The 26,275-nt window shown below is 41.8% G+C and overlaps 1 protein-coding gene across 1 annotated transcript in view; it reads right to left on the bottom strand.

Annotated features, from left to right (window-relative positions):
* Nucleotides 1–26,275, bottom strand: part of SLC35F3 (solute carrier family 35 member F3) — a 61,606-nt gene that overhangs the window by 30,523 nt on the left and 4,808 nt on the right. Inside the window, exon 2 of the mRNA XM_057368448.1 lies at nucleotides 14,522–14,846. Within this exon, the coding sequence (XP_057224431.1) occupies nucleotides 14,522–14,846 (325 nt within the window). The remainder of the gene's footprint in view (nucleotides 1–14,521; nucleotides 14,847–26,275) is intronic.

Here is a 26,275-nt window from a genome sequence, read left to right as displayed (position 1 = left end):
AAAATAACTTTTCTGAAGGGGAGTTTTGCCTTTTGGAAGGCCTAGGGGTGGGTGGGTGCTGGGGGTGCCTGATCCTGCCCCTGGGCCTTCAGCTCTGTTGTAGACAARGTGGAAGTGACTCTGGGAGCAGCACCAGGCAGCACTTTGCAGACAGATGCTTGAGAATAAGCAGGTGTCAGCTCCCTCAGACAACAAACCGGGGCCTCATCCTGGAGACGGTGCTTTTCAACCCCCCTGGGAAAGGTATTTGTTGCACAAGGGACTTTTTCCACCCTAGGCAAGAGCATGACCCCCTATTGATCATAGAGCTAGAAAGCACAAAAGCTGTGGCTTCACTTTCCTTTCTTTTTCCTTTTCAGTTTACAGGAGAGCTCCTGATCTGCAGGATGTGGTAGGAACACTGTCAAAAATAAACCAGCCTGTTACCCCTCTGGGAAATCCCTGCTTTTGCAGGATAAAGGGGCTCAGCATGTAGCTGACATCAAATGGTGCCTATATACAAATGTATACACATGCATACATGCAAACATACGTACAACACCGCAAGGAGACATTTTGAACAGCTTTCACTACTGGTTCACCACTCCTTCCAATTAAATCATCACAGTTCCACCACAGCCTTCAGTAAGAATGGAGAATCCAGCAGCAGAACCTCAAAATGCTACCCAGAATATCCTGACACCTCACTAAATCTCAGCAACAGAGTCATTCAGAGTCACAGTGCCCTGTGATATCCTTATCCGTCATTCCCTTCCCCCTCTCCCCACAAGGAACCTAACACAAAATCTGGCTCATTTTACTGTAAATGTGCACTAGGGAATCTGCTAAATTTGGCTCTATCAATACTGCACCTACACAACCAGAATAAAGAGCTTCAGTGTTTGAACTCAGCCCTTTCTCAAAACTTAATGTGCTGTGATGAAACTGAGAGAAAGGGAGGTTACTCAATAAGCTTAAGCCCTCGAGAGACAGAAAAATGTACTGARCAGTAGTTCATATAGTTACTAATTTTAGTGGAGTGTCTGACTTTCTTTACAGATTGCTTCCCAGGAAGAGTGACAAAAGCAGCAATGTGGTTTCAACTATCTGTTCAGAAACCTGGCAGAAGCAATGCCTGTTTTGCTACCCTACTTTTTTCTGGATCCCTAGCAGTGAGGGTGCTGCTCCTCTGGCAGGCCCCTGCTACCCCAGGGAAGGGGAAGCACCTCACTAAAGCAGGTGGGCAAAGCAGTCTGAGATGCACAGGGCTCTGAGTGGCTGGGGACACCAGCTTAGTTATCTCCTAGAGTTGCTGGCTACTTTCCCAGTGCTGGAGAGCAAGTCAGCTTTGCTATGGTCATGTTGGGGCTATCGAGGAGGTACAGCCTGCTGAAATCTCAGTACAAGACCAAGGATTTATGAGCTGAAGAGCTGCATGTCTGGCTGGCCATGGGGGAGGCAGGTGGCTATGTTCCTGTTCATGCAGAAAGACCAGTGCATGCAGTGGCACAAAACAGGTAAACCTGGCATTTAGCTGGAGACATTTTCCATCTCACTCCAAATCATCTGCTCTTCTTCACTGTGTAGGGGGGATCTGGAATGAACAGCTCCATGTGAGCAGGGGAGAGGCATGAGATGTGTTGTGAAGACTGTAACACAGCCTTTGGGAATCACTCCAGCACACTGAGGGCTATGGGGACATCAGCATGATTTGTACCAAATCTAATGGAAAAATCAAGTAATTCATTCTCAGAGAAGTGTAAGATAACAAAGTTGCATTAACAAATCTTGTCTGGTCAGTGCTATTTGCATATTTAATTGACAGAAAAGGGGAGACCATCAGAACACGGAGGCGGCTATAAACTGAATGCCTGTGGAGGATGGATTGGCCAGCATGCACTTAAACCAGGACATGTCTTTCAGCTGTCTGCAAATTCTCAAGCATGGARGGACTATGTTCAAAGGCTTGGGTGAGCTCAGCATGTGCTAAGGAGCTTATCTGCTGCAGTAGGTTAGATCAGCCATGATAAGCCAAATTATGATGGCKGYTCACTTGCCGTTGCCAGTCCCACCRTATCTTTGGCCTGTCTGTGTCGGTGGGGATGGATCTGCTTAGACATTACCTCTGGGAGAGAAGGGAGGCTCCTGAGGATGGAGAAATGTATGCTGGAAGCCACACATAGATGTTTATGGGATGGGGCACATGTCTTAGMCTTTTTGTGGCTCTGACCCTTGGACAAGCTTTGCTCCTCAGGAAGGAGTACCATTCAGCATCACTGAAAATCAGCACTGACACTCCTAAATCTTAATAATTAGTTGAATTAATTATAAAAGATACAGAAAATAACACTAGCAAGGAATCAGAAGGGTTTGCTGAATACTCTCTTTCAATTTGGCTCATAAATGTTGCTGGGGAGCTGGGAGCCAATTCCAGGTGACTTACACTAGTCCAGATCCTCATCTTCACCCACCCCAGAGCTGTGCCAACGTGAGATATTTTTGGTTTGAAAAGAGTGTAAATGAACTGAGAGTTTGGCTCACGGGGAAGGATTGGATAACATGATGACAGAAGGGCTTTATAAACATTTATTATTCAAAATCTCTTCTGCAAACGTGAACACGCCTAGGCAATTATCTCGCTTTAGCCGCAGATGGGCAATTTTGATGCAATTATTATGCACCTTCAGTACTACAAAGCTTTCAGTGCCATTTCTTTTGAAAATGTCTGAATTAAACAGAATGACAAAACTAATGAACTACTGCATCTTTTTCCTGTCAGCTGCACAACATCTAGTAGATGCCACTGCACGCTTCATGCGAGAAGCTGCGTGATCATGGCTGTTAGCCCAAACGCAAACACCGAGCTTTTTGCTGAAGACAAACCAATCTGCAGCCTTCAGTAGCTGTGTTACTTGAGGAAGGATGATTTGTTGTTGCACACTCAGATCAGGACATGAGATTGATACCAAGACTTTGTCATCTCTGTCTCAAATATCCCTAATGAGACGTTTCTACTTGTCCCTAAAACCTGTGGTTATTTACTGTTCTGCTCAAGACAAAAGCTTCTTGAGACTCCAGATATCAGCAGCATAATAGTGGGAAATGTCTGAAGGCACACTGACAAAGAGAACAGTTTGTTTTTAGCACAATTGTTATGGAGGAAATGCACTTGTCTCCAGTTTCTCGAAACCACTTGTGTCTGGTTTCTTGCAGCAAACACATCCGGGAAGCCAGCCGCTTTCTGTTGTGTTTTGTTTTGTTTTAATCTTTAAAACAAAGCAGAGCTCAAGAAATATAAAGCAGCAGACAAAGCTAGTTTGCAACCTGCCAGCCAAAAGTAAAATCCACAATTAACTATACATATAACTGGCATGATTTTCAAGAGGAATGTCTTCATTATGACTCCTGTTTGCTTGAAAATAAAGCCAATTCACTGCTCACTTTTGAAAAGACCGCAAGAAGATCTCTTCAGCAGTTCGGCAAATTTTAGTTGTCCATTTACTCTTGTTAATAAACGAATCTGTTAACACATGAAATAACTGTTGGTGGTATGATTAAATCTTCCCTAGGTGGTCCCAAGTAATTTGTCTGGACTGCTATAACCTGGATGGCTGCTGAGCCAAACCAAGCCCTGGTGTATTCCCTGCTAAGAGCCTGCAGCCAGCCAAGGACTCAATAACACTATGGAAGCACACTGCCCACTGAAATCACACAGGATTTATTGATCCAGCTTAGCTCATGGATGAGCTGTAAGTACTATCATCATGCAAATGTTACATTTCAGCAGAGCACGTGCACTCTGCTTCCACAACACACCCCATTTGGCCCACCCAACTGATTCCCAAGCATTCACTAAYCACTCTTTGAGCCTCTTCTTCAGACTCCTGACAGATCACTTGCATAGAGAAAAAACACCTCTCTTGTTTCAAATACCACCCTTATTCTGCTTGATGTCACTTGGCTCTTTCATTTCTCAATCCATGGTTTAGCTGACCTTTATCATACTCCCATACAGTTATCTGTCTTAGATGATCAAGAGTACAACTCTACTAAAAAATCCATGTGGAACTTGGTAAGGCAGAAAATTACGGCATAGGAACTATCTGGAACTATAGAAGAGCATGATTTTGTAAACTGTCTGAAAAATCTACGAAATMAATAGAACTCTTTGTTAAATGCTATAAGACTTTCAGAGGGTTGGTCTTAATTGTAAAAAATTTCATGAGCAAGGGCAAGTCTGCATGTATTAACAGAAAGAAGCTGATTGTGTGTCTATGTCACTGTATCCTCTTCTGCCACACTATTTTTCAACACTAAGATTTTCTATTTCAGTTCTCCAGAATCAAAAGACATTTTTTAAAAAAGTAATGTGGAGGAGTGGAGGTATTTCAGTCTGGTCAAAGCCTGAGTTCTCCTCTGCAAGATGAAATACAACTAAATAATTATTAACTTCATATTTTTAATATTCACTGAGCCAGACCCTTTCTGATAGAAATTAGGAAGAAGTTAGTTGATGTRARGGTGGTCAGGCACTAGAACAGGTTGCCCAGAGAAGCTGTGGATGCCCCATCCCTGGAAGAGTTCAAGGCCAGGTTGGATGGGGCTTTGAGCAATCTTGGTCTACTGGGAGGTGTCCCTGCCCRTGGCGGGGGAGTTGGAACAAGATGATCTGTAAGATCCCTGCCATCCTATGATAAAAACAGCATTCTGTCGTGGGGCTTGGTGCAGTTATTCCAGACAGGGTCAAGCACTGCCTGCACCCATCACATTTAATATAGAGAACATAATGAAATACTGAAAATGCTAGATGAAGTTTTGTTTGATTATTAAAAATAAGTTAAGCCCTCATTTTAGTGGCTTAATACCATTTCTTTTYAAGTTTCAAGGTTAATAAATAATAAATCAGATGCTCACGGTCTGAATCAACATATGTTTGCCTGAGGACAGAAAAATATTTAAGGCTGCTCTGGCAAAAAGAGGCAAACAGAAAAAGAAAGGGCCATACATTCTGGCACCTGTAATTTTGGGGTATCCTAGACACAGAGAAATAAAATATGCACTAAAGCACACCTAAATTATGCCTCATTCAGTGTCTGCAGATCACTAATCATGAACAAAATTAAAAAGTAGATATGATATGGTTCTGCACAGAGCAGGTTGGTCTAGAGCAGCCTCCCTAGGTCCCCAGCAGCTAGAATTATGCCATGAATCTGCAATTTGATGTTCAGGGTATTACAGTCTAACAAGACCACCACTTGTTAGATGGAAAAAAAATCAGACAGCATTACAGGCTGTAGTTTCATTTTTCTTTCAGTCAGTATTAAGAGGTACTGAAAATAGAGGTAAAATTCTTGCTATTTTCTAGTGTCCTATTGAACAGGAGAGCTTTTCATAGCAGAAAAATTACTTTTCTGTACTTGGAAATCTATATGTACTCCAGCTGAAGGTATAAGAAGCCAGAGTAGTGAAAAAGGTTGTAGTTTTCAGTGCAGAAAAAGCAAGATACAATTTTCAGTTGGCCTGCCCAGCCTCTGCAATAGATACATTGAAGAGAATTAATTTAAAAAAATGCAGTATTGTGGTGAAGCAAAACATTTTTCTAGATGCAGTGCAAGGGCAAATGTCAGATGACGTACAGGAAAAAGACACAGAATCCTCCTCTAGCATATGGGCCTGGATTCATACACACCATTCATACCAGGGTRCCTCATCTCCACAATATACTATGTTAAGGTTAATAATACTGTCATTGAAGGGGCACTCATGATGACTTGAAATCTCTGAGGTTTAACAGTTGTGAATGCTGAAAGAGATGGGGAATGCCATCCTTCACATATGGCTTCCAGAGGCCCCTTCCCCTGTGGGAATCTGAATGTTTCACCGAGGCAGAGGAAGGGYTTTGAAGATACGAAAGGAATGTTGCAGAAAATCTCTAACTGCTCATGAAATGAACAGCTTCAGAAAAGGAGTAATCAGCTCCAAAGAGAAGGGACAAATTTATAAATTAACAAACTACAAGCAACCAATGCCAGCTTYAGGTGGAGAAGTGCTCAGTTGAAGGTATGAGGAATAGGGAACAAATGAGGCAGCTACAGTAGACTTAGTGTAGGCTTGCTTAGCCAAGAGACCCAAGTGACATGGCAATGCCCATAAGGCCATAAAGTAAATGAGACTCTTACCTTTAAACTAGCTGAGTTGTAGCCCTGACCCCAGGGACTGCCAAGCCAAACCAACAGGAGRGTTGTTTCTTTTCTACAACCAGGCTAAAGAGAAGTGGTCTTCATTAACTGCCACCCAAAGCAGGCGAACAAGGAAACAAACCCAGATGTTGTTTGCCTTCTTCATTTTTGGATTTGATTCTCTGCCAAAAAGCTACTACTTGGAAAGGTGTTTTAGGATTGGAAAACACAAAATGGTTGTACATGAGTGTGTGAATACATACATAAACCTGTTTGTCCATCAGCTCATATCTTAATATTACTTCTCTCCAAAACCCCTTATGGATGCTCCCAGACAACATTATGTAGCTGCTTGACAGGGTTTTTCAGTTTATGGTGCCCTGTTCATATACCTCTGTTGCTGCCAACCTTCACCTTCRGCTGTCTGTCCCTTTTTACCAGTTACAGCTTTGTCTGACATGCAAGGGTGGCCAGCTCCTGGAGACCTGGACTGAACAGGATCCTCAGCCTCAGGTACCTGTGCATTTATATGAAGCTGCCTTTTCATACAAACACAAACAAACCTGGAAATCTGGACACAGTCCATAACCACTAGGCAGCTGGACAAATAGGTTTTTTCCACTTCTGTAGTACTGCCAGCCTCCAACACTTCTCACTGTATCATCCGTCTTTATTGAGAGCTGTTAATTATAGCTACAAAGTCTGTTGTCATACATGCACTTTCCTTTTTTAAAGCAGCTTTGAAGGTAGATGGCTTCAAGATATTTTGACACAGATCTGGGCTGCAAATAAAAAAAAAAGCAGAATTCCTTATCACTCCTTCCTGGATTTTGTTGTTATTTTTGTTGCTATTGTAAACACCATGGAAAATTATCTTGGACAGTCCCAATTAATGAGTTTGTGCACTGGGGGTCTAGGTACTTGGTGTGGTGACCAAGGTAAACAACATTCTGCAAAAAGACCAGCAGTGAAACCTTCTACCATGTTATGATGATTGGAAAAACAGCAAATTGATGCTTACCTCAGATTTCTGCTTCTTTCTCTGTGCAGTAAACACGATCACATGCTCTTTTCCCAGTCCCATTTTTTTTTTTCCTTTGCCAGCCATAAAACACAGCTACTTAGAATTCTGTTTGTGTGTGCAAGTCATGCCTGGAGGCAGGAAAGGGAGGAGGTGACCCAAGGCCCTTCAGCCTGGCCTGGCTTTGTCCCATGGTCTCAGTGAGTGCAGAGAGGTCAGATCTTCTCGGGTAGGACCAGTATAGGTGGATTTGCTCTTGAGGTCTCCTGAGAAAAGCCCTAGCAGTGTGGGAGCTTGGCTGCTTGCTCAGCTAGCCAGAGGCAGTGTTAATGAAATGCAGTTTAACTACTGACCAGAGATCATTCTGTGCTGCAAGACAGAACATTTTTTTCCACACAAAAGCCATTACATAAATACATTGTTTCATAGCACATGCCCTGTCTGCAGGTAACAAGAACAATTACTTCTCTTTCTAGCCTGCCTCAAGCACTGTTACCTCATAGGAGGCACATAACATAATTATTTTGAAGCATCTGTTCAAGCCACAGCAGAGGAGACAAAAGTAATGGAACAAGACAAAATTACAGGACATTACTTAATTCAATCATCCTTGAAATGATTTTGCAAACCAGGCTCAAGATTAAAGAATATGGGTTTCTCCTGAACAGGTACTACCCAATTTACATTCTCACTCAATTAGCATTTCCCAAAAGTCCTAAGGCCCAGAAGAAGTGATTCTCAACAGATGAAGGCTCTTCAGATTAAGGGAAACATTTKCACAGGACATGAATGTTAAGCTCTTTGCAGAACATCATGGTCTGAAAAAYAAATGCAAACTCCAAGTATAATCTGTGAGGTTAAATTACAAAGGACTGGTTTCCTAAAGAAGGACCYGTGACCATTTTTCCACAAAAGCTAAGACAAGTTCTCAGGTACAGTGTTAGCTACCTGAATAGCATTAATTAGCGATTTAGTAAAACAGAATTTTACAAGAAATCTCTTAAAGGTATTTCCAGGAGTTGCAAAAGATGGGGYAGGTTTAGAAAGGGAGGTAAACACATAAATGCCACCTTATGTTCCTGAGCCCACCATGCAGGCTTACCATTGTGACAGCTAACTCCATAGAAGTTAGGACTTGGGCATTAATTTTGTGGCTTTCTGCCAGCCACTCACATCAAGAGCTCCATACCATTTTGAGGTAGAGAAAAACCATCTCCTACACCATGCTCGAGGAGAAGTTTTTTAAGCTTTCAAATGGAGGACACCTAGAGGAGCAGTATCTCAATTCTAGTTAGGTGCCTCACTCTGGGATGGTGGAGGGCTCCCACTAGCAGSCAGTTTGACCACAGCCTTTCTCTTTCTCCTCACCTTTTCCTGCTGTTTACCTTCCATACCTCACATTTGTGTTTCTGCTGTAGGTTTTGCTCTGCCTGTGAATTTTGGGAAGAAATCAGGCATTCAGCTCGAAGCCAGTAGTACTGGAATATGCAGTGTGATACTGAGAACCCAGCTGCAGTACATTTCCTCTCTAATGCAGCCCCTGGTACTGTCTTCAGAGGAGACTGATGTGAACAGAAAGCTACTTTAGAGAAGCTCTGGAGCTGTCGTTTTCTCAAGAACAGGCAGCCTGTAAGAGCGTATTTTTGACAGCTGGCTAAGGAATTTTTGTTTCAGGAGGCATAAAGACCAAGAGACCATGACATTAATCTTTAATCACCTAAGGAAACCAGTCTCCCCAAAGAAGCGGCTGCAACGATGACTTTAGGCACTCATCTGGCAACAGTGCAGCATAGCTGTATTATGTCAAGGCTGCAGGGAGAAGCCACCTCCAGAACCCCTGTGGGTGACAACACACCTATCCCTTGTCCCATGGGGACACATTTTCCTCTTCAAAAGGAAAGAAATAGGAACTGCTGCAGGTTCGATGAGGAAGAGGTAACAACTTAACTTGAGAAGCAGAAGTTAACAACAGCATCACCCTGTGGCTTGGGCTTCAGCTGAGCTAAGCCCAAATGAATGTTCCAAGAGCGAGCTTGATGCCATACAGACAGTAGGTTGGACATTGGACAGATGCCCAGCAGAACTGCCACTAGCACAATCATCAACTGCTCCAGCAGAAGGCTTCACTACTACTGCTACTTCTTCATTGTAGAATCTGGCCTTGTCTCCAGCTGGAACCTCTGGCAGAAAAGTGCATATTCACTGAAAACAGTCAGAGCAGTGATACAGTAGTCCATGAATAACACAATGCCACCAGCAGCTCAAGTGTCTGTGGGAGCGATAAAGATGACTACGAGTATCATAAACCTCTTGTACAATATCCACATCTTCTTTTAATTAATTGCTTTGATTCCAAGCACAAAAGTGAGGATTATAGAGATCAAAATGATTGAATTTGGAGTTAAGCCTAACTGGTCTCTAACTCAGGTAAGAATCAAATGCTCTGCCTTTTAGTTTCAACAGTTCATTCTGGTTGGGTTTTTTATCATTATTTTTATTTTTCCCAATAAGCTAATGTGAACTCGAAATGTGAAGTGATTTTATTTTGAGGGGCACAAAGAAATTAGGTATTATTTTAAGGATAATGTTCTGAATTAGACAAATAGAGTTTATAAACTGAAGTTTTTTGAGAGAAAACATGCTTCATTGGATGACGCTTGCTAAAAACAGTTGCATTTGTCTTGTCTTGATGCCTCTGCTGCTTATTTATGACTCTCTTAATGCTGTCTGCTCTGGTGGCGAAGCTCCCATCTAAGTAGTAATATAAATCAGTAGGATGCCAGAAGTTAACCACACTGCAACATTTTAATGCTTCTGGGTAAGAGAGACTCATGAAGACAAACCACTGAAAAATCGATAGTAAAACAGCAGCCAGTCGTGCCAAATGGCTCTGACCTTCTTTCCTCTCAGTTTCATCGTGGCCAGGGGTTTGGTTGCCAGTGCTGCACAGTGGGGTTCTCTGCCTGATGCAGAAAAGGAGGGCARTACCCACAGTGCAGTGAGTTGCACTTTCATAAGAGTCAGGATTAAACTAATGGACTCAACTCCTTGAGTCACTGGGGGTGATGGTCATCTCTTCCATGGTAGCAGAAATACCTGTGAAACATATTTAGAAACTGGCCTACATTCTCCTGGACCTCAAGTGAATTTATGGCACTGAAACTTCGTGGCTCCTGGAGAACCAAATGTTGATTGTGAGCCCATATGCATATAGGTTAAAAGGGACTCTTGTGAAGTCAGTGTACTGCTAACTCAGAGAGAGCAAGATCTACTACATTAGTCCTCTACCATTGCTGCATCAGTAYTTTGGTTCACTTTGGTGTTACCTGCAACTTTTTCTTTCTTTTCAAAGAAAAATCTTCAAATTCTAGAAGATTAGTGGCAGATAATTTGGGGGCAATATAGAGACAAAACTCTGAATCAGTGAAAAAGAACATTCTAAAACATGTTCAAATGTGGCTGCRGATCAGTGCAGGTACTTGTGATGATCCCTTCACTCACACAACACACGAGATAATTCAAGGTTTCAGAAGAGATTTAGTTCTAGCTTCTGGTGCTTTCTTTAGTCCTAAAACTTCATGAAATAAAAATAAAGATCTAAATGATAAAAAAATAAATAATTATGCAAACGATTTTTGAAAGTCCTTCTTTTTCCTTCTCAAAAAAAAATTTAAAATCATTAGATAAGACCATGCCATCAAAATAAAKAAGCTTTCTGAGGTATTTTTCTAAAAATTGAACAAATCTCTCCTTTATTCGTCCCATTTGGCACACAGAGGGTGAATCTTTATAGAAGGCATGTTTAATTCTGCCTAGGGATACACTAAGCTAAGCAATATCTTGGAGTGATTTTAATTTAATCTTTCATGTAGCCAGGGAGTTTTAAGCCCTGATGCTTTTAATTTATGTTACCTCATAAATTAATCATGTAGGTATGATGGAGGATACCTCACCAGATTAAATGTGTCATTTTCTAAAGCTGTTTGGAAGCAAGAAGTATGAAGTACTCTTAAATGATGCATGAGGTGCACAAATAATTATATATGTTATTTCTGGACTGGACAATRAATAATAATTTAGTTACAGTAATTTTATTTTAAGCTAGTGAGCACTTACACAAGAAGTAGGAGAGTGATGCTGACCCTGGCATGCTCTTTGGTGACTTCCAGAGCTCTCTGTATCACTCCCAACATGCAGTTCTGTGCCATGACATCCTTGGTARCAGCCATAGGAGAAGTTCTCCTGAGCAGTCTACGCTGGGGCACAACCCTGGCATTTGATGGAGCAGCACAGGGAGTATAGAGCAGTTGGAGGGAATGTATGAGTTCTGGTTTGCTATGAAGAGTGATTCTTCCCATGGTGTGCACATTCCAATAGTTACTTCAGCTTAAACAGCAAGTTCCTTATCATGCAATATGGTTCAGTCATAAATCCTTAATGTTCACAATGTGGCCTAATATTCAAAATCTTATAAAGAAACTGAATTAAGCTGCTCTTACATTCAATGTGGCACTACAAAATTCTGGTGGCAAATTTATTACTATTGTACATGCTATAAAAAGGGAAAAAAAAACATCTGTGTAGCTAAAAACTGATTTATGTCTAGGACAAGTATGTTCTTCCACGAGACTACAAAACATAAAATTTTGTGTATTTACAGCATAGCATACATACTGGTACAATATAGCAGGAATTTAAAAACTGTAATAAACCATATAATCTGTGTAGGAGGGACTATACATCTAGTCACTGTTGCTACATTTTATGACACCCCCCCCCCCCGCCTTTAGTGCATTTTTCCTGGTAGTTGCCGTTCTTTCCATGCTCTTTAGCTGTACAGGCAGGTCCCCAAAGTACACCTGCTGGCTCTGGTGCCCTCAGGAAGGGGCGGTGTGAAAGCCCTGCCTGTGCCAGGCGGAGGGGAGGCTGAGMTGCACAGGCCTGCTGAGGTGGCTGTGCAGGTGTACTTGGGGAGCTTTGCTGMCAAAAAAAACATTAGGTGCCTGTGGATTTTAGCAATCTCTGTAGGCAAGATCTGACAACCCCTTCCTTTTCTACCTCATTGCTAAGGTGACTTAGACATCATATTTCCACCTTCTCCCACTACTACCTTTGAATTTATCTTGTTCCAAATTCCTGCCAGAGAACTCAGATAATATGTAAAATATAGATCAAAGTGAAGATAAAAGAAGCAGAAAGTGATTATGCCAGTTCCTTTATAGTTCTAGGTCAGAATTGTCCTCTTTTAACTACATGAAGGTCCACGAAATGTCTCCCTAACATGTCCAACAATACCTGGACTGCAAGCTCTCCTGAAGACGGTGATGCCTCACACAAATTTGCAAAATCCCTGTATATGTCTTTCTCTATACATTTGCTCAAAATATATTTGGAAAAAGGAGGAACAATTAAGAGGGGAGGCTGGACTGCAAGGCTCAGGTTTACTGATGTATACATGTGACATCTCAGCTGTAAAGGAGCAAGCAGACAAACAGTAATCCTATTCACAGTAACTCTTCGTCCAGCACCACCAAAAGGCCTCAGTGCAGAGAGTGGACATGCCRAGGCAGACACTACGTAAACACATGGTAAGGGGGAGTCCTCCCTCCTCCCTAAAGGACTGTCTCATCCAAAAGAACAGAGAGTACAAGGAAACCAAAGGTCTGCAGTGACTTGCTCCAAACCACAGAACAAATCTGCAGCAAAACTCGGAATCACAGTCGCATCTCCAAATGAACACATCTTCCCTGACACCAAGAAAAACCAAAGTTAACCCTATTCAGTCTGCTTGTCAGACACAGAAATACACATTCTGTCGGGAGCCTGGGCAAGCCTAATGCTATAGATGTCCCCCTGCATCCCAAACAGGCTGCAGGGCTTGCACCTCCTCCTCAATTCAGCCCTCATTTAATTAATGAAAGACATAAACCCACCAACTGTATCAATTTATGGCAGCAATGAATACAGTGCATTGGGTTTTTAACCCCAGGGACCTGGCAAACCACAACCGCTCACCCCAGAATTCAGCAGTTTTTAAAACGTTATCTGARAGCAGATGGAAAGAAGAATTCTTAAAACCAAAGGTAATTGCTTTTAGGCTAGCAYTTGTTGCTGTTTTTAGATTAAACTGTAACTTTCTGTAACCGCCATACTCCTCTCATCACTGAAGCAACCACATTTTCTGTGAACAAATACAATCAGAAGACTGAAGTGCAGGAAACATGGCACTAATGAAAATGCTTTTAAAACTTCTGGATCCTGCTCTAGAACCAACAGTGAACAGTGATATTCTTTATCTGCAGCCCCCACATTATCTACAAGATGAAGAAACTATAATGATGGCTAAGCAGTAAAATTTCTTAACCCTAGCCAACTGAAGCAGAGCATTTCCTGAGTACCCTGGTTTCTTAGATTTTTCCCTGTAGTAAGTTTCCACCTTGCTGCTGCACAGCTGGGAGCTGAGAAATGTGTACTTCTTACTGTTTACTTTTCTGAGCTACTTCATTAAAAGTCTATGAGCCCCACTGTGTAACAGAAGGGGAAAAGGTTGTTCACATCCTTCCATGTACCAGGGAAACTCTCTGACATGGGACATCTTGATGGCTGACTCATCCCATCTGTCCCAGACACCTCTCAGGCCAAAATGAGCAGAGTGGAGCTGAGGGAGGGCTCAGCAAGAGGCAGACAGTCCTTCAAGTCCTTCAAGAGCATCCTCAGTTTCTCAAGGAGGATGGGCACTCCATGAGCAGCTCAGGCTCTGTGGGTTTGGCTTGCTATAAAGACAAGGTGTGCTGAAGACGAAGTGCTGCCTTTGGTTATGACTGCGCTTCCTCCCGGAAATAAACACAACAGTTCAAGTTTAGTTGGGATCAGAGCTTGGCCTTTGATGTCAAGGGCGTAGTGCCAGGAAAATACTGCAGTAGTTTTTACTCAGCTATTCAAGGCTCTGCTCTAGTCCTGAGCTTGGAAAAAAAAAGCTTACTTAGCTTACTCACAGACTGACAGAAGTCAACTGTGGGYAGGGGAAAGAGATATTAATGAAGAAAAACTATGCTTGCAGAAAACTCTTGATAAATAATTGTAGAAAATGCAGACTTTCATTACATGACTTGTATGTGTTGGAAATAAATGTGGTTTTCTTACTGCTGGAGTGAAATCAAATTAGGAATAATAACAGCACCTGGCACAGAATAGGACACACAATGAACTCAGACCATCCCTTAACAAATCTGGAGAAGAAAGCAAACAAAAGTTTGATTTAACTGACTGATTTGAACAAAATGTCTGCTACGTGTAGAGCACCATGCAAGAGCCACAGGATTAAAAAGGAAAGCTGCCCTACCTGTATCTTTGCTTTGGAGACTGCTTTTCAGCTGACTTAAAAACATGTCCAAGATAATACAAAGGAAAGAATAAAAAGTTCCAGTTTGTTGCAAACCACGTTAGAGTGAAGGGTGCATCGAATTTCTTAAAGGTCAGTTTTGCTAGCTGGGTTGAACCTGACCAAGAGGAGCAGACACCCAGGACCATGGCCACACCCCAGAAAATCTTCTTGAGTTGCGTCACGGAGCATTTCCAGCAGCAGCGGCTCGCCCTTCCACTGCCTTCCGCCCCAGCTTGCATCTGTGCTTCGGCTGGGGCTGGAGACTCCCGGGAGCGCTCATCCCCTGTGGAGAAGAAAGCACATGGCTTACTAAGGAAATCCATCCTGCATTTTAGTTTTCAAATCTTAGGTCCTTCTGCAGTCACATGGAGATTTATGAGCAAAGTAACCCACCGGATCTTGCCACAGAATGTCCTTTGTTTTTAGATCATTGCAAAGATTCTAGTTGAACTGAGGCATAATTAGAATGCAAATAACAATTATCACCTCTAGATTTAGAAGCTGTTGGGTAAAATGGAAGTGAAAATTACATGTTGCTTTGATGTACGTAGAAAGGCTTAACACACCACTTAAACCTGTACTGTTAGGATGCGTAAATGAATGAAAAAATGAGTATTGAGTTTAAAAYTGGGTATTGAGTACAGCAGCAAAGGGGATTATACCAATACTTGAAATTGTTATTGTCTTGGAAGATGWGGAAATGGCCAGTTTATGGAATATGGTGTTTCTTAAAAGAGAGGGAGGATAATTTATTTAATCTTGAAGTTAAGCAAAATCACTGCAACATAAATAGCGTGATTGACACTGAGTTGGATCACCAGGCATTTCGGTGATCCCTGGAAAAACAGGTCTCTGGAGACTGTAGCCAGATGGCAAGAATTAGACCAACCCACAAGCTGCCCTGAAGGCTATCCCTGACCAAGAAATCTGAACTTTTTGAACTCGAGTCCTGCACGAAGTGAGACTGGACTGGAACTTTGTCCCATTATAACTGAGCCTAGCATCTGCTGGAAATTTCTCTTCTGAAAGACCTAGCCCCTTCAATCCTCAAAGATGAATTGTTATAGCCCTGCTATCCTAGGGCTGTCAGTAGATACTGTATACAGCTTGTGAAGGAATGAGTAGAGAGTCTAGGTGGCTGAGTTCYCACAGAGATCAAAATGTGCTGGCATATATCAGCAGCAGGCCACTGTTTAGGGCTTTCTACCTGCCTTTCTTAAATTTACCCCATTCAACAGCCACTGAAGTTGTCAGTCACCCACATACAACTCTCAGCAGTGATTTCTCTTAGAGGCTGACTGCAGTTTAGTTGGTCCATTCACCTAAAACAGGAAGTAACTGTAGTTCATGTTGAAATCCAGGAATTTACAATTCCAAAAGTGTCCAGAAATTTACTGCATGCATTGAAAGATGAAAATATGTAAGTAAAGCCAGGACAATGAGAGACTTTATTATTGCCAAACATTTATATGTACTCAGGGCAGACTAAGAGAGATCCACATCCAAACAAAAAATCCTTCCTTATCTTGGTGTGAATTAATATTTGGAATGGAAAATCTCTAATTTCAAGTTAACCTAAATTTATATTTCCATTATGAAAGAAAATGTTTCTTTCTACAGAAAGAACTATTTAGTTATTTCTCTACAGATAAGAAATGCGTGATCTGAGCTAAAAGTACCATTAGTTTGCCTGGTAAAGCTGTATTTTTTAACAGCAAAGGCTGTGGCTTCTGTCTGATGGCCTGATACCTAAAAAGAATGTACAGCAGCAAAGATAKACACATCTAGCCTTTTTGTGCAGCTTTCAGAGAAAGAGGGATGTTGCTGATCTCTCCACTTGTTTTCAATAGGAGATTGTGTGGGCAGCCTCCCACATAACAAGAGATGCACCAGCAAGCCAAAGTTAATATGCCCTTGTATTAAACACATAATAGAAAGGTTACAAGCTACCKGCCAAATGTTACAAGAAGCTAGAATTGAAAATTAAAAGGCTGCATGTGAATGCTTAGCTCATTTAAAATAATTCGAAAGCATTTTCTTAGTAATATATTGCTTCTTTCCTCAGTGGACAGAGCAGCATTAGGGCTCAGTTTACCAAGCAATGGTACACTCATTTCTTTTAACCCCACCATGTAATGGGCACTTGACAGCACTCTCTTTGCTGTCCACCACACAAGTCTTGCAATGATTACTGGATTTTTCATTTCTGCTTAAGATCTTCTGGGCATTGTCACTGCAATATCAAGCACTTCACATAGCCTACCAAACTGCAGCATCTTTCTTTCCATGCACCACTGGAATTTCTGGGCACAGAAAAAACAAATCCAGGCAGCCAGTGCACCAAACGAGAGCTTAAGAGGAGTTTTTGCATCTGTGTCTATGCAGGTGCACTCAGAGTTTACATTTTTGAAACTGCTTGGAGACGTAGGCAAAAGTGTTCCACATTCTAGAATATAGCCAGTGGGTTATCTTCCATTCCCATCCTTCCTGGGAAACAGGAAACCAGGATTTAAACCACTCCTGTTGAAGATATCTAGCATTAGGTAAAATGCCTAAAGCCACTAGGGTGCACAGGATTTTAAGATGAGTAGGTGCTCTGAATCAMAACACTGAAGCTGTGTCAATTTTTCTGAGAATTGATCACTACAGTCTGATGCACCAGACACTCAACATCTGGTGAAGATCTTCTCCCCATGAAGGGCTGAAGCCACCTGCTGAGGTCCTCCTTGTACTGTGCACATACACAAGAGTCAGCAGTTCATCTGCACAGCTTGCACAAATTTCACTGCTTTCTACTCTGTTCCATGGCAATTAGTCCCTAAAGCTGAACTTTACTCATGTCTCTGCTGCATAGACAAAATTACCTGCCCAGGTATATTTGATTTTGTGTTCAACACACTAACAGAAACATTTGCTTTCAGCAATAGACAATACTGCATGCAAAATTTCTAAAGTGACCTTGCACCTGGAAAGGTAACTTTCTAGGGATGCTTATTCTTTTGATGCATTTACACACTCACACTGGAGATATGGATGGATTTCCTGATGATAGGAGTAAAAATCACTGTCTGATGATGAACAGATTGCGATAACTGTCAGTATCTGTAGTATCTGTCAGTGAAACAGTATCATGTCCTCATGATTGCTTGTGCTGCTGGAAGGTTAGATGTCAAATGGGCACAGCCTTTTCCAGTGATTGCGCCACTGACCTGGAAGATACCTGGGGCATAATCTGCCCCAAAACACCAGATTGYCTGGAGATGGCGGGCACTACAGATGATATACAACCTTGCAGTCTCATCCTCTACTTTACTGTGCTGGGCACTTGCCTGCCAGCTGGCAAACACAAAACCCTGAGCTGTAGTTTTCCTTGTCTAGTCCCTGTGTCTCTACCTGGGACATTTTCCTCACCCAAACCACAGTAGCACAGATGGGGTGACATTAAACCCACACATGGCTGCAAAGCTTCTGTCTCTAACGCTGTGCAAGAGTCAGCTGACAACAGAATACACATAAATTTAAAGATGGCAAAATGTCTTTTCAGAATCGATGATGCAGGACATTGAAGAAATTTGTTTCTGCAGACTTTTAATGGGCTGCTTCCATTGCTTCTTTCAGCAGAGGAAAAATGCCTATCTTGCTTTTACTAATTTTGGTTTTTCACTGTTCCTTTTGTTCATTCATTTTCTTCTTTCATAATCCAAAATGGAAGCATTCCTCCTCCCTCCCTTTCAGTCCAACCTCTCTTCCATGGCATTCAGAAGCAAAGGAAGGAAATACTTTCCAAAGCTACTGCCAATGCCCCTACCCACGGAGATCCCCAGCCCCAGAAAACAGAAGTCATTCTCTTTCCTCTGTTATGGCTAAGACCCTGCTCATTTGACTTCAGATAACTGCAGTAGGGACATCTATACCTGAGCTGTTTATTCCACAGTCCCAGCTAAAGGCCATGAAACAAAAGAGGCTTGGGAAGGCACTACAACTTTAAACATTTAAAGGTAACACCTTTAATAGGCTGTTTTAAAGTCTGTACAAGAGTCTTAAGACTCCTGTGCACAGCTAGACAGCTGTAGGCTTGCTGTGGGACCACACTGTACCTCAATGTGTATCTTAAAATTAGGATACAATTATGATACTGGTAAGAACCAAGGGTGGCATTCATCTTCTTCGTCTGAGACATCTGCTGCACAGACTTGTGTATTTGAGACAGTGATTTACACTTTCTGCATAGTTAGTAGACAGAAAAAAAGACATTTCCATAGCACGATTTATCTCCTCCTAAAGTAGATGATTAAAACAAGCCCGATGAATCACTCTCTCTGAGTGCTTGTTTCTCTCCACCAGCTCTAAACAGTCTGGGGCGACAAGCTGGAAGTAGGTGTCTCTGGTGTGGGTGTCTGAAGCTGGGTGAGATGAGTCCCACCTCTCCACCACTGCTGTCAGGAACAGGGAGTAAAGCCACCACAGACAACGCTGATGGACTCAGCTGCGCAGCACCACATGAACATATTCAGCTGTCATCAGTGACCTCCTTTAGCTGTTGTCAGACAGTCAGCAAATGAGGGAAAGAAGCATTACAAAAGTGCTGGGTGCCCCTGCCAACCCTTCAGAGCGAGAAAATCACCCTTACAGRCTAAGGTCCTGCCGTTTAGGGACCAAAACATGTACCTAATGAAAATGCACAACTCTTCCAAGTTCCCCAGGCTAGGAATGTGCTTCAAAGTAAGCATATTCTTAAACAGTTCTTTAAGTCAGGCTTCTGGAAAAAAATCTAGTAAAAAGAACAACCCTCACAGGTCTCTCTGACAATTACATATGAGACATCCTGAATGTATTTCCATTTTGTCAGCCTGTCAAATGTTTTGTAAATGCCTGAGCATTGCACAGAACAAGTTTGTAAAGCTGGCAAAAAATATATGCTTGTCATAAAGTGGGGAGTAGGAGCTGAGAGAAGTCCTGTGAGACTGTGCCTCACCCTCAGCATGGTTAGAGCTCTAGAAACCTGTGACATGCAGGGGGATCAGAGCTGGATACTACCCAAGGCATATTCTCACAGCCTTAAATGCTGTGTGACTTCTTCACCCAGTGTCTACTACATGGAGAGATCACTGGGAGACAATACCAACATACCTGAGAACATACACGATGACTTCTGATGGTGGTTTTCTGGACACCCAATATTATTTATCTCACTAGCAGACTCTTAAACTCAAATTTTGTTTTTATCCCATTCCAACCTACAATGGTATTTACCCCATTCCTACCACATGAACCATGCATTATTTAGGTGTTCAAGATCTTTGAGCTAAGCTGTTAAAAACCAGCTGAGGCATCATCCTGTGAAGAGAAGATGCAGTACCAAATTAATGAAGTAATTTACRTCTCTAACTACCACTGTAGTTGTCTAAACCTCATATGTCAGTATTTGTTCAAATATGTTGCCCAGGCATTTTCTTTGAYRGGTTAAAGTCTCAGGGATTCACTTSTCACCTGGCAGACCACCCAGYACCTAGTGCAGCTTTCTTGGGCCATTGTCAATGATGGCCTCTCCTTTCACAGTGGCTGGTTTTGAGAAACTGTTAATATTTCATTTCAGAAGCCAGAAATCTCCATATATCAACCTTCCTGCACAGTTGTAATGAGAGCACACTCAGCCCAACTTCTGCATCAAGGGACATTTCCTCCTTTTCCAAATYAGCTGTAGCTTTGCCAAAGCTGCTTGTAGCAGCTGTCACCTCCTCGAACCCCGCTAGAGCTCATCAGATGCCAAAGAATCTGCTCCTGGGCATGCCAAAGGACCRTGACTCCTAATGCCCACGTGCTTCTCTTTCACCCAGATTCTGTCAGGATTCAAAGACATTCAAGTATTTCCATCTCTCATTTTAGGAGTCATCTCCAAGAAATATTTCCATTCTGTATTTGTAGTCACTGGAATAATGCCTAATGCCTCACTTTTTCTCCTCTGGGAAAATTACCTCCTCAATTTATGCTTTCCTAATAAGTAAGGAAGTTTTCTATTCTGAACCAACCAGCTTTGCTGATATCTGGGTTCCCCTGGTCTTGGACTGCCTGTGGACATGCTCTTTGGCAGGTGGGTTACCCAATCCTTCTAGCTGAGAGATGTAACGCTGCTCTGTGAACTCAGTTGCTGAAGAGGGGCACATATTCACCTCCACTTCCTGAAGGAAGGGCTTCAGCCATTTACCTGCCAACTCAGCTCTGAAACTGAGTGCTAAATGATAAAGAGAGTGAGCCACAGTCAGAAAGGACATCTTGGGCAGCACAAAGGACAGCATCATCTGCTGGGCACACTAGATGATTCAGCCTCACTGGTGTTCTCTGATGGGGGTCAACAGGCACATTGACAAAGAAGATGCAGGTACCCTGTCCAGGTTTTGAAGAGGCTGCCAATCAAATCCCACTCCAAAGGCCTTAGAGAAAATAGGCAGACAGGGAAGGTGCTGGAATGAATAAAAGACTCAGTACAGGATAGGAACACAATGAGGAATATACACAGCAATGGGGGAAGTGGCCAAAGCTCTGCAGAGGTGGGCACTCTTCMTCATTAACCACAGGTTAACCTGACCAAGGGAGCAGGCCATGACGTGAGGAAGTTTCCTAATGATGTGAAGTTAGGCAGGTCAGGCAGGGGAATGGCCAGCTGCAGGGGATGACAGACAATGTGACCAGATCATACATTGGCAGATGGAGAAGTGTGCTGAGAAACAGATGCAGGTGGGAGTAAACAACCCACATGCTGGTCTGGCCATTGCCATCAGGGATGATGAGCTCTTCACAGGCTGCTCCATGGAAAAGGGTAACTAAGTGTTCAAGAGCAGTGAAAAAAGCAAAATAACTGCCAAAAATTACTAGGAACAAAGCAGAAAAAAAAWGAGTATTTTCCTACATCTGGGGAAGCTGCAGCTGTCAGCACACCCACACTGTGAGAGATGAATGTCAGGATAGAAAAYACATGCTCCTGTTCAATCCCACCAAGCTGCAGACAGGACCCGATGGACTTTTGGTCAGGCCCTATATGACGGCGGTGCGTGATTTTTGAGGAAGCTGCTCTCAGGTTCCTACAGGAAAGCTGTGAGTCCCAGTGGGTGGCTCGTGGGTGGGACTGTAACACAGCATTGCAATGACTTTGCTCTCATTTCCCCAGTTTTCCAAACATGGTTGGGGCTGAAGGTCTAAAAGATCAGTATACTCTTATTTTTTAATGAATATCAATTAATGTACCATAATGAAAAAATAACAAAACCCCATAAAACATTATTAAATCAGTTTTTAAATTAGAATATTTGGTCAACACAGCATTGCATGTATGGATTTTTAGATGCTATTTGAAAAAGGCTTAAAGTGCTTTCCTTAAATACTTTGCTYTTACGGTAACAGATAAAAATAATTTTATTTAATTTGATCAGGAAATACCGCATGTAAATTAAGAATAAATTAATATAGAAAATAGTTTTAAAGTCCAAAGTAGAATTATTTTAAARAACAAATTAGGTATTTGTATTAACAAATTAGGTCAGAAGGTCTGAATTTGCTTGAAGTTACAGAATAAGGGTATACAAACATGGGGAAAATTGCATGAACACAAACTCAAACCAAGAAAAGAGCATTCTGAGTTCAGACCCTYTTCTGCTATTGAAATTCATAGTATAAATCAAGCAATTACAAAAGTAAAGTGTTAACAATAATCTAGGCAGGATATTCCAACTTGTTGGATATTCTCGCCTTAATTTCAGCAAGGTAGAAAATAGGACTATTGGTTCATTGACAATCAAGGTGATTCCATCTGTGGAAATCTGTCCCATATCACCAGATCATCCATACAGCTTGATTYGTATCAAATAGGCCTAAGTTTCTTGTAGCAGATACTCTCACATCCTAAAGAATTACTCACAGATATAGTGGATTTTATCACTAATGGTTATTATGTATTAATTCCTGTTTTATCCTGTGCTAAATATTATATCTAAACTTAGTAAGAGTAGGAATTAAATAATCTCCACATATTTTTTGAAGATATGCCAAACTCTCCTCCCTAGCATACATATGCCTTTCTGCCTCTGTCAAATGTGCCAGCAAGGCTTGCTGCAAAATATATATTCTAATTCCTGTCAGTAATACAAAGAGAACTGAAAAGTTATCAACTTCATACTGCAGCAATTTGGACTTTAATCCATTTAATTTGCTTTCAGAGGCAAYTGCCTTGAAATCCTATTCAAAGTACTGCATTCAGATGGGTCTCATAATGATATTCTACTTTGAATTTTGTGAGATGAGGAGTTCCCCTAAATAATGTCCTTATTATTAATCAGAATTCATGACTGGAGTCCACATTGAAAATGGAAAATACTGGGTATTTTTTACACTATCAGCACTGTGGGACTACAAAGTAACCACCATAAAAGCATGCAAAGAGGAATCTTGATTTTAAGTTATATATTCTTGATATTATTCTGCAYTCCATTCTTTAATAAAAATTGGATGGAATCTTACAGTGAGTTACCTGGAGAAGTCACTGGGAGTTTCACCACTTGCTTTGAGGAGTTATAGAAGCAGAACTTCTATTAGGACATAAATTCAGATGCAACCAAAACTGTATTCTGAGCAAATTTTGATCAATCAGTTCAAATTTCAGACTGAACAAAGGGTTGAGAGATGGGAAAAAAACCAGGCTGGATTCTCTGCAGGAAACCACTGTGTTAATTATCCAGGTATTTGAGTGCTACATGTCTTTCYTGAGTAATAGTTTTGTCTCCAAGGGAATTCAATTACTTATACACAAATATAAAGAGCATATTTATATATATACAGGAAGGTCAGTGAATTCATATTAACTGTGGAGGCTCTGCTGATTGCACTTTATCAAAAACAAGACAATGTTCTTTCTTTCTTATAAAGCTTTCAAAAATTCAGAGCTGTTTGGCTTTCAAGTAAGCACAGTTTCAGACAGAAGATTCTGCTGTAGCCTGTTGGTTTCTTGCATAGTGAATTCTAACTCCACCTGATTTTCCTCCCAGAATCTAAAGGCTTAACCTGCTACATAACCTCAAACACAATGCTTTTCTTAGGTCCTAAGTTCAGAACAAGATAGTTGGAGCGTCTGTTCTCTGTCAACCAATAATCAGATATTAGTGTGGACTTGACATGGACTTGAGAGTGCTCATGGTGGTTAGAGTAATGCACATACATTTACAAAAGTCCCCACATGATTTACTCAGTGATCTACTGAAAGAAAGAAGAGATTCCTCATCTCTCAGCAGCAAACTCATCAAAAGCTGTCTCCTTTAAAAAAATACAGGTTTGCCTAGGTCCATGTGGGCACTGAAGTACTCAGTATAACTCCAAGCAAAAATACATTACATGCAAAAATTCTAGTTTCTATTTTCTCTCTGATACTTGCCTCATCCTCTTTGCAGTGAGAAAGGCTTCTGCAACCCACTATTCCTCACTTGTTTCAGTCAGCTACAGAAGACAGACTCATGCCTTTTTCAGTCAGAAATAAAATATTACCCCTGCTGAGAGTTGCGCTAGGGAATTTGAGGTGATTGTAGAAAAGGCTTTTTTAGCTCTTACTTCTTTTCTTCTGCACTCTCCATGACTGAATGACAAGGCTTATGGGGCTCACACTTGTTTGGGGTTTTGCAGTTGAGGAGGCTTGGGGTCAGAGACAGTGATACTGAACAAAATGTATACCTAATACTTCCAGAAGGGTCAGCATAGAACTTTTGTATAAACAAAGGGKGCTTGATCTCATGTCAAAATTCATGACTGGAGTAGGACTCACAAAATTTCCACGCTGCACTATGTCCGGGTGGAGTGGACCCATGTGTTTGGAACCAGACAATGAACACGGGAGGTGGTACCTGGTTTCTCCAGCACATGGTGGGCAGCTCTGCCTAGAAGCAAGCCAGCTCTGCACTGCTAAAAACACCTTGGATCCTGCTGCCTTTGATCTTATGCCGCAGTGGCTGTCAGCAAAGCTCAGTGAAGACTACAAAGAAAATCTACTCTTTCATTGGCCAAATTCCTGCTTCCGCAGGATGCTATCCAGGTCTGCAGTGGTATCTCACAGTTTATAATTAACAAAGATTAAGTGGGCTGTGGACTTAAGGTTGGCAAAGGTACTTCAGCCAAGTGGAGAGAGCTGCTTGCCATGTAAGTGAATGTGCTGTACTGAGCACAATGTGCTAGCAAAGCAACAACATAAATAATCCTATAGATGAGCCTTGTTGCTGGGAAATTGCTGGAGAATACATGTTGAACTAACTTAGACTTGCATGTTGGCTCTCACACTGAGCTGCTACAAATCCTACTGTTTACAATCGTTAGACATTAGGAAARGGGGACAAAATTTCTTTTACAAGAGTTATAAAATGAAATCAGGAGACAGTGAATAATGCATTCTAGTGGCTTCATATGTATTTTTTACTGGTTCTTGTTCCAGCTTCTCATGGGAGAAATCTATAATTTAATAGGTGGATTAGTAATCTGCTTAATTTTTGAAAGCAAATGTCTAAATTGATTCAAGATGACTACAAAATGCACCTTACTTAATTTAGGGATAAGTGGGTGAAATGTAATGGTCTGTGATCTATGGAAGGACTGATCCAATGCTGTCATTTTCAAGTTCTGTCATTGTAAATGAAACTACTGTTTGTCCATTGTGTGTACATACTGTCTCATTTCAGCCACTAAAGTAAGGAAGCTTAGATAAATCTTTCATAACTTATCTTTCTGCTTTATGCATTAAAACTCCTGCTCTGGCATTAATTTAGTAACATCAAAATGGCCTTGTTTTATTTTGTTATCATTTGAGGAAGGGACACGGTGCAGATGTAATGAGTCACCTTCGAACTTATACCTTGTGAGTTTGCCCAGGTGAGATGGCAGACAAACAACCAGCGGAACACTATCTAAGATGAGCTGGAGGGTCTCCCCAGTGAGTAATGAGCACAGCTAAGAGCAGCTCTTTTTGAGGCTGTTTAAAGCCTAAGAAAGCATGGTGCCATTTGGGAAGTGAGCCAGGTGTTATGCAACAAGAAACTCCTCACGCCTTTGGAACAAGATCTTGGCTATCTGCTCAAAAATGCTGTTGTGCTAACCGAAAATAGTGCAAGGAATACAAAAATTGGGCAAAAGCTGCCCTGAGCCAAAGCCAGTGTATAATTACTGCCCGTGTACACTTAACACTCAGTACCCAGAGTAAGCATGGAAGATGCTTTTCCATCAGCCGAATAAGTGACATATCTTTATCCTGCAGTAACAGTGTTGTGGGTTAAGGTTTCACATTTTGTTTCCTTTCTTGGGGAATTTTTCTTTCCCATTTTGTTGCTGGGATACACTGATTGCCAGGTCATCCTTTTGATGGCTGGGCGATTGGTGAAACCTATAAAACCTAGCCCCACCTGAAGAGTCTCCCTGGGCATTTCTTCTGCCTGGCAGTTTTGTTTTTTTTTTTTTTTCCTCTCTTTGGAGAGAGGGAAGTTCTCGTGGGAGTTTTGGGCTTGGGAAGGGTGTGTGTGTGTGTGAGCCAGGAGGTACCTGCACTTCCTGCCCTGCTTGGTTCAAGGGAGAATGGTGAGCCTGCTACCTGCGGGGGAGAGCTCGCCTGCTGCTGCTGCTGCAGAGCCCAGCATCTCCGCTCATTGGTTCCTGTTTGCTGCACTGTGATCTTCTGCCCCTGTGCCTTGCCAG

This window comes from Malurus melanocephalus, unplaced genomic scaffold, assembly GCF_030028575.1.
Source record: "Malurus melanocephalus ecotype Western Australia unplaced genomic scaffold, MMel_1.1 scaffold_92, whole genome shotgun sequence".
Taxonomy (NCBI): Eukaryota; Metazoa; Chordata; class Aves; order Passeriformes; family Maluridae; genus Malurus; species Malurus melanocephalus.
This window is presented reverse-complemented; position numbering and strand designations above follow the sequence as displayed.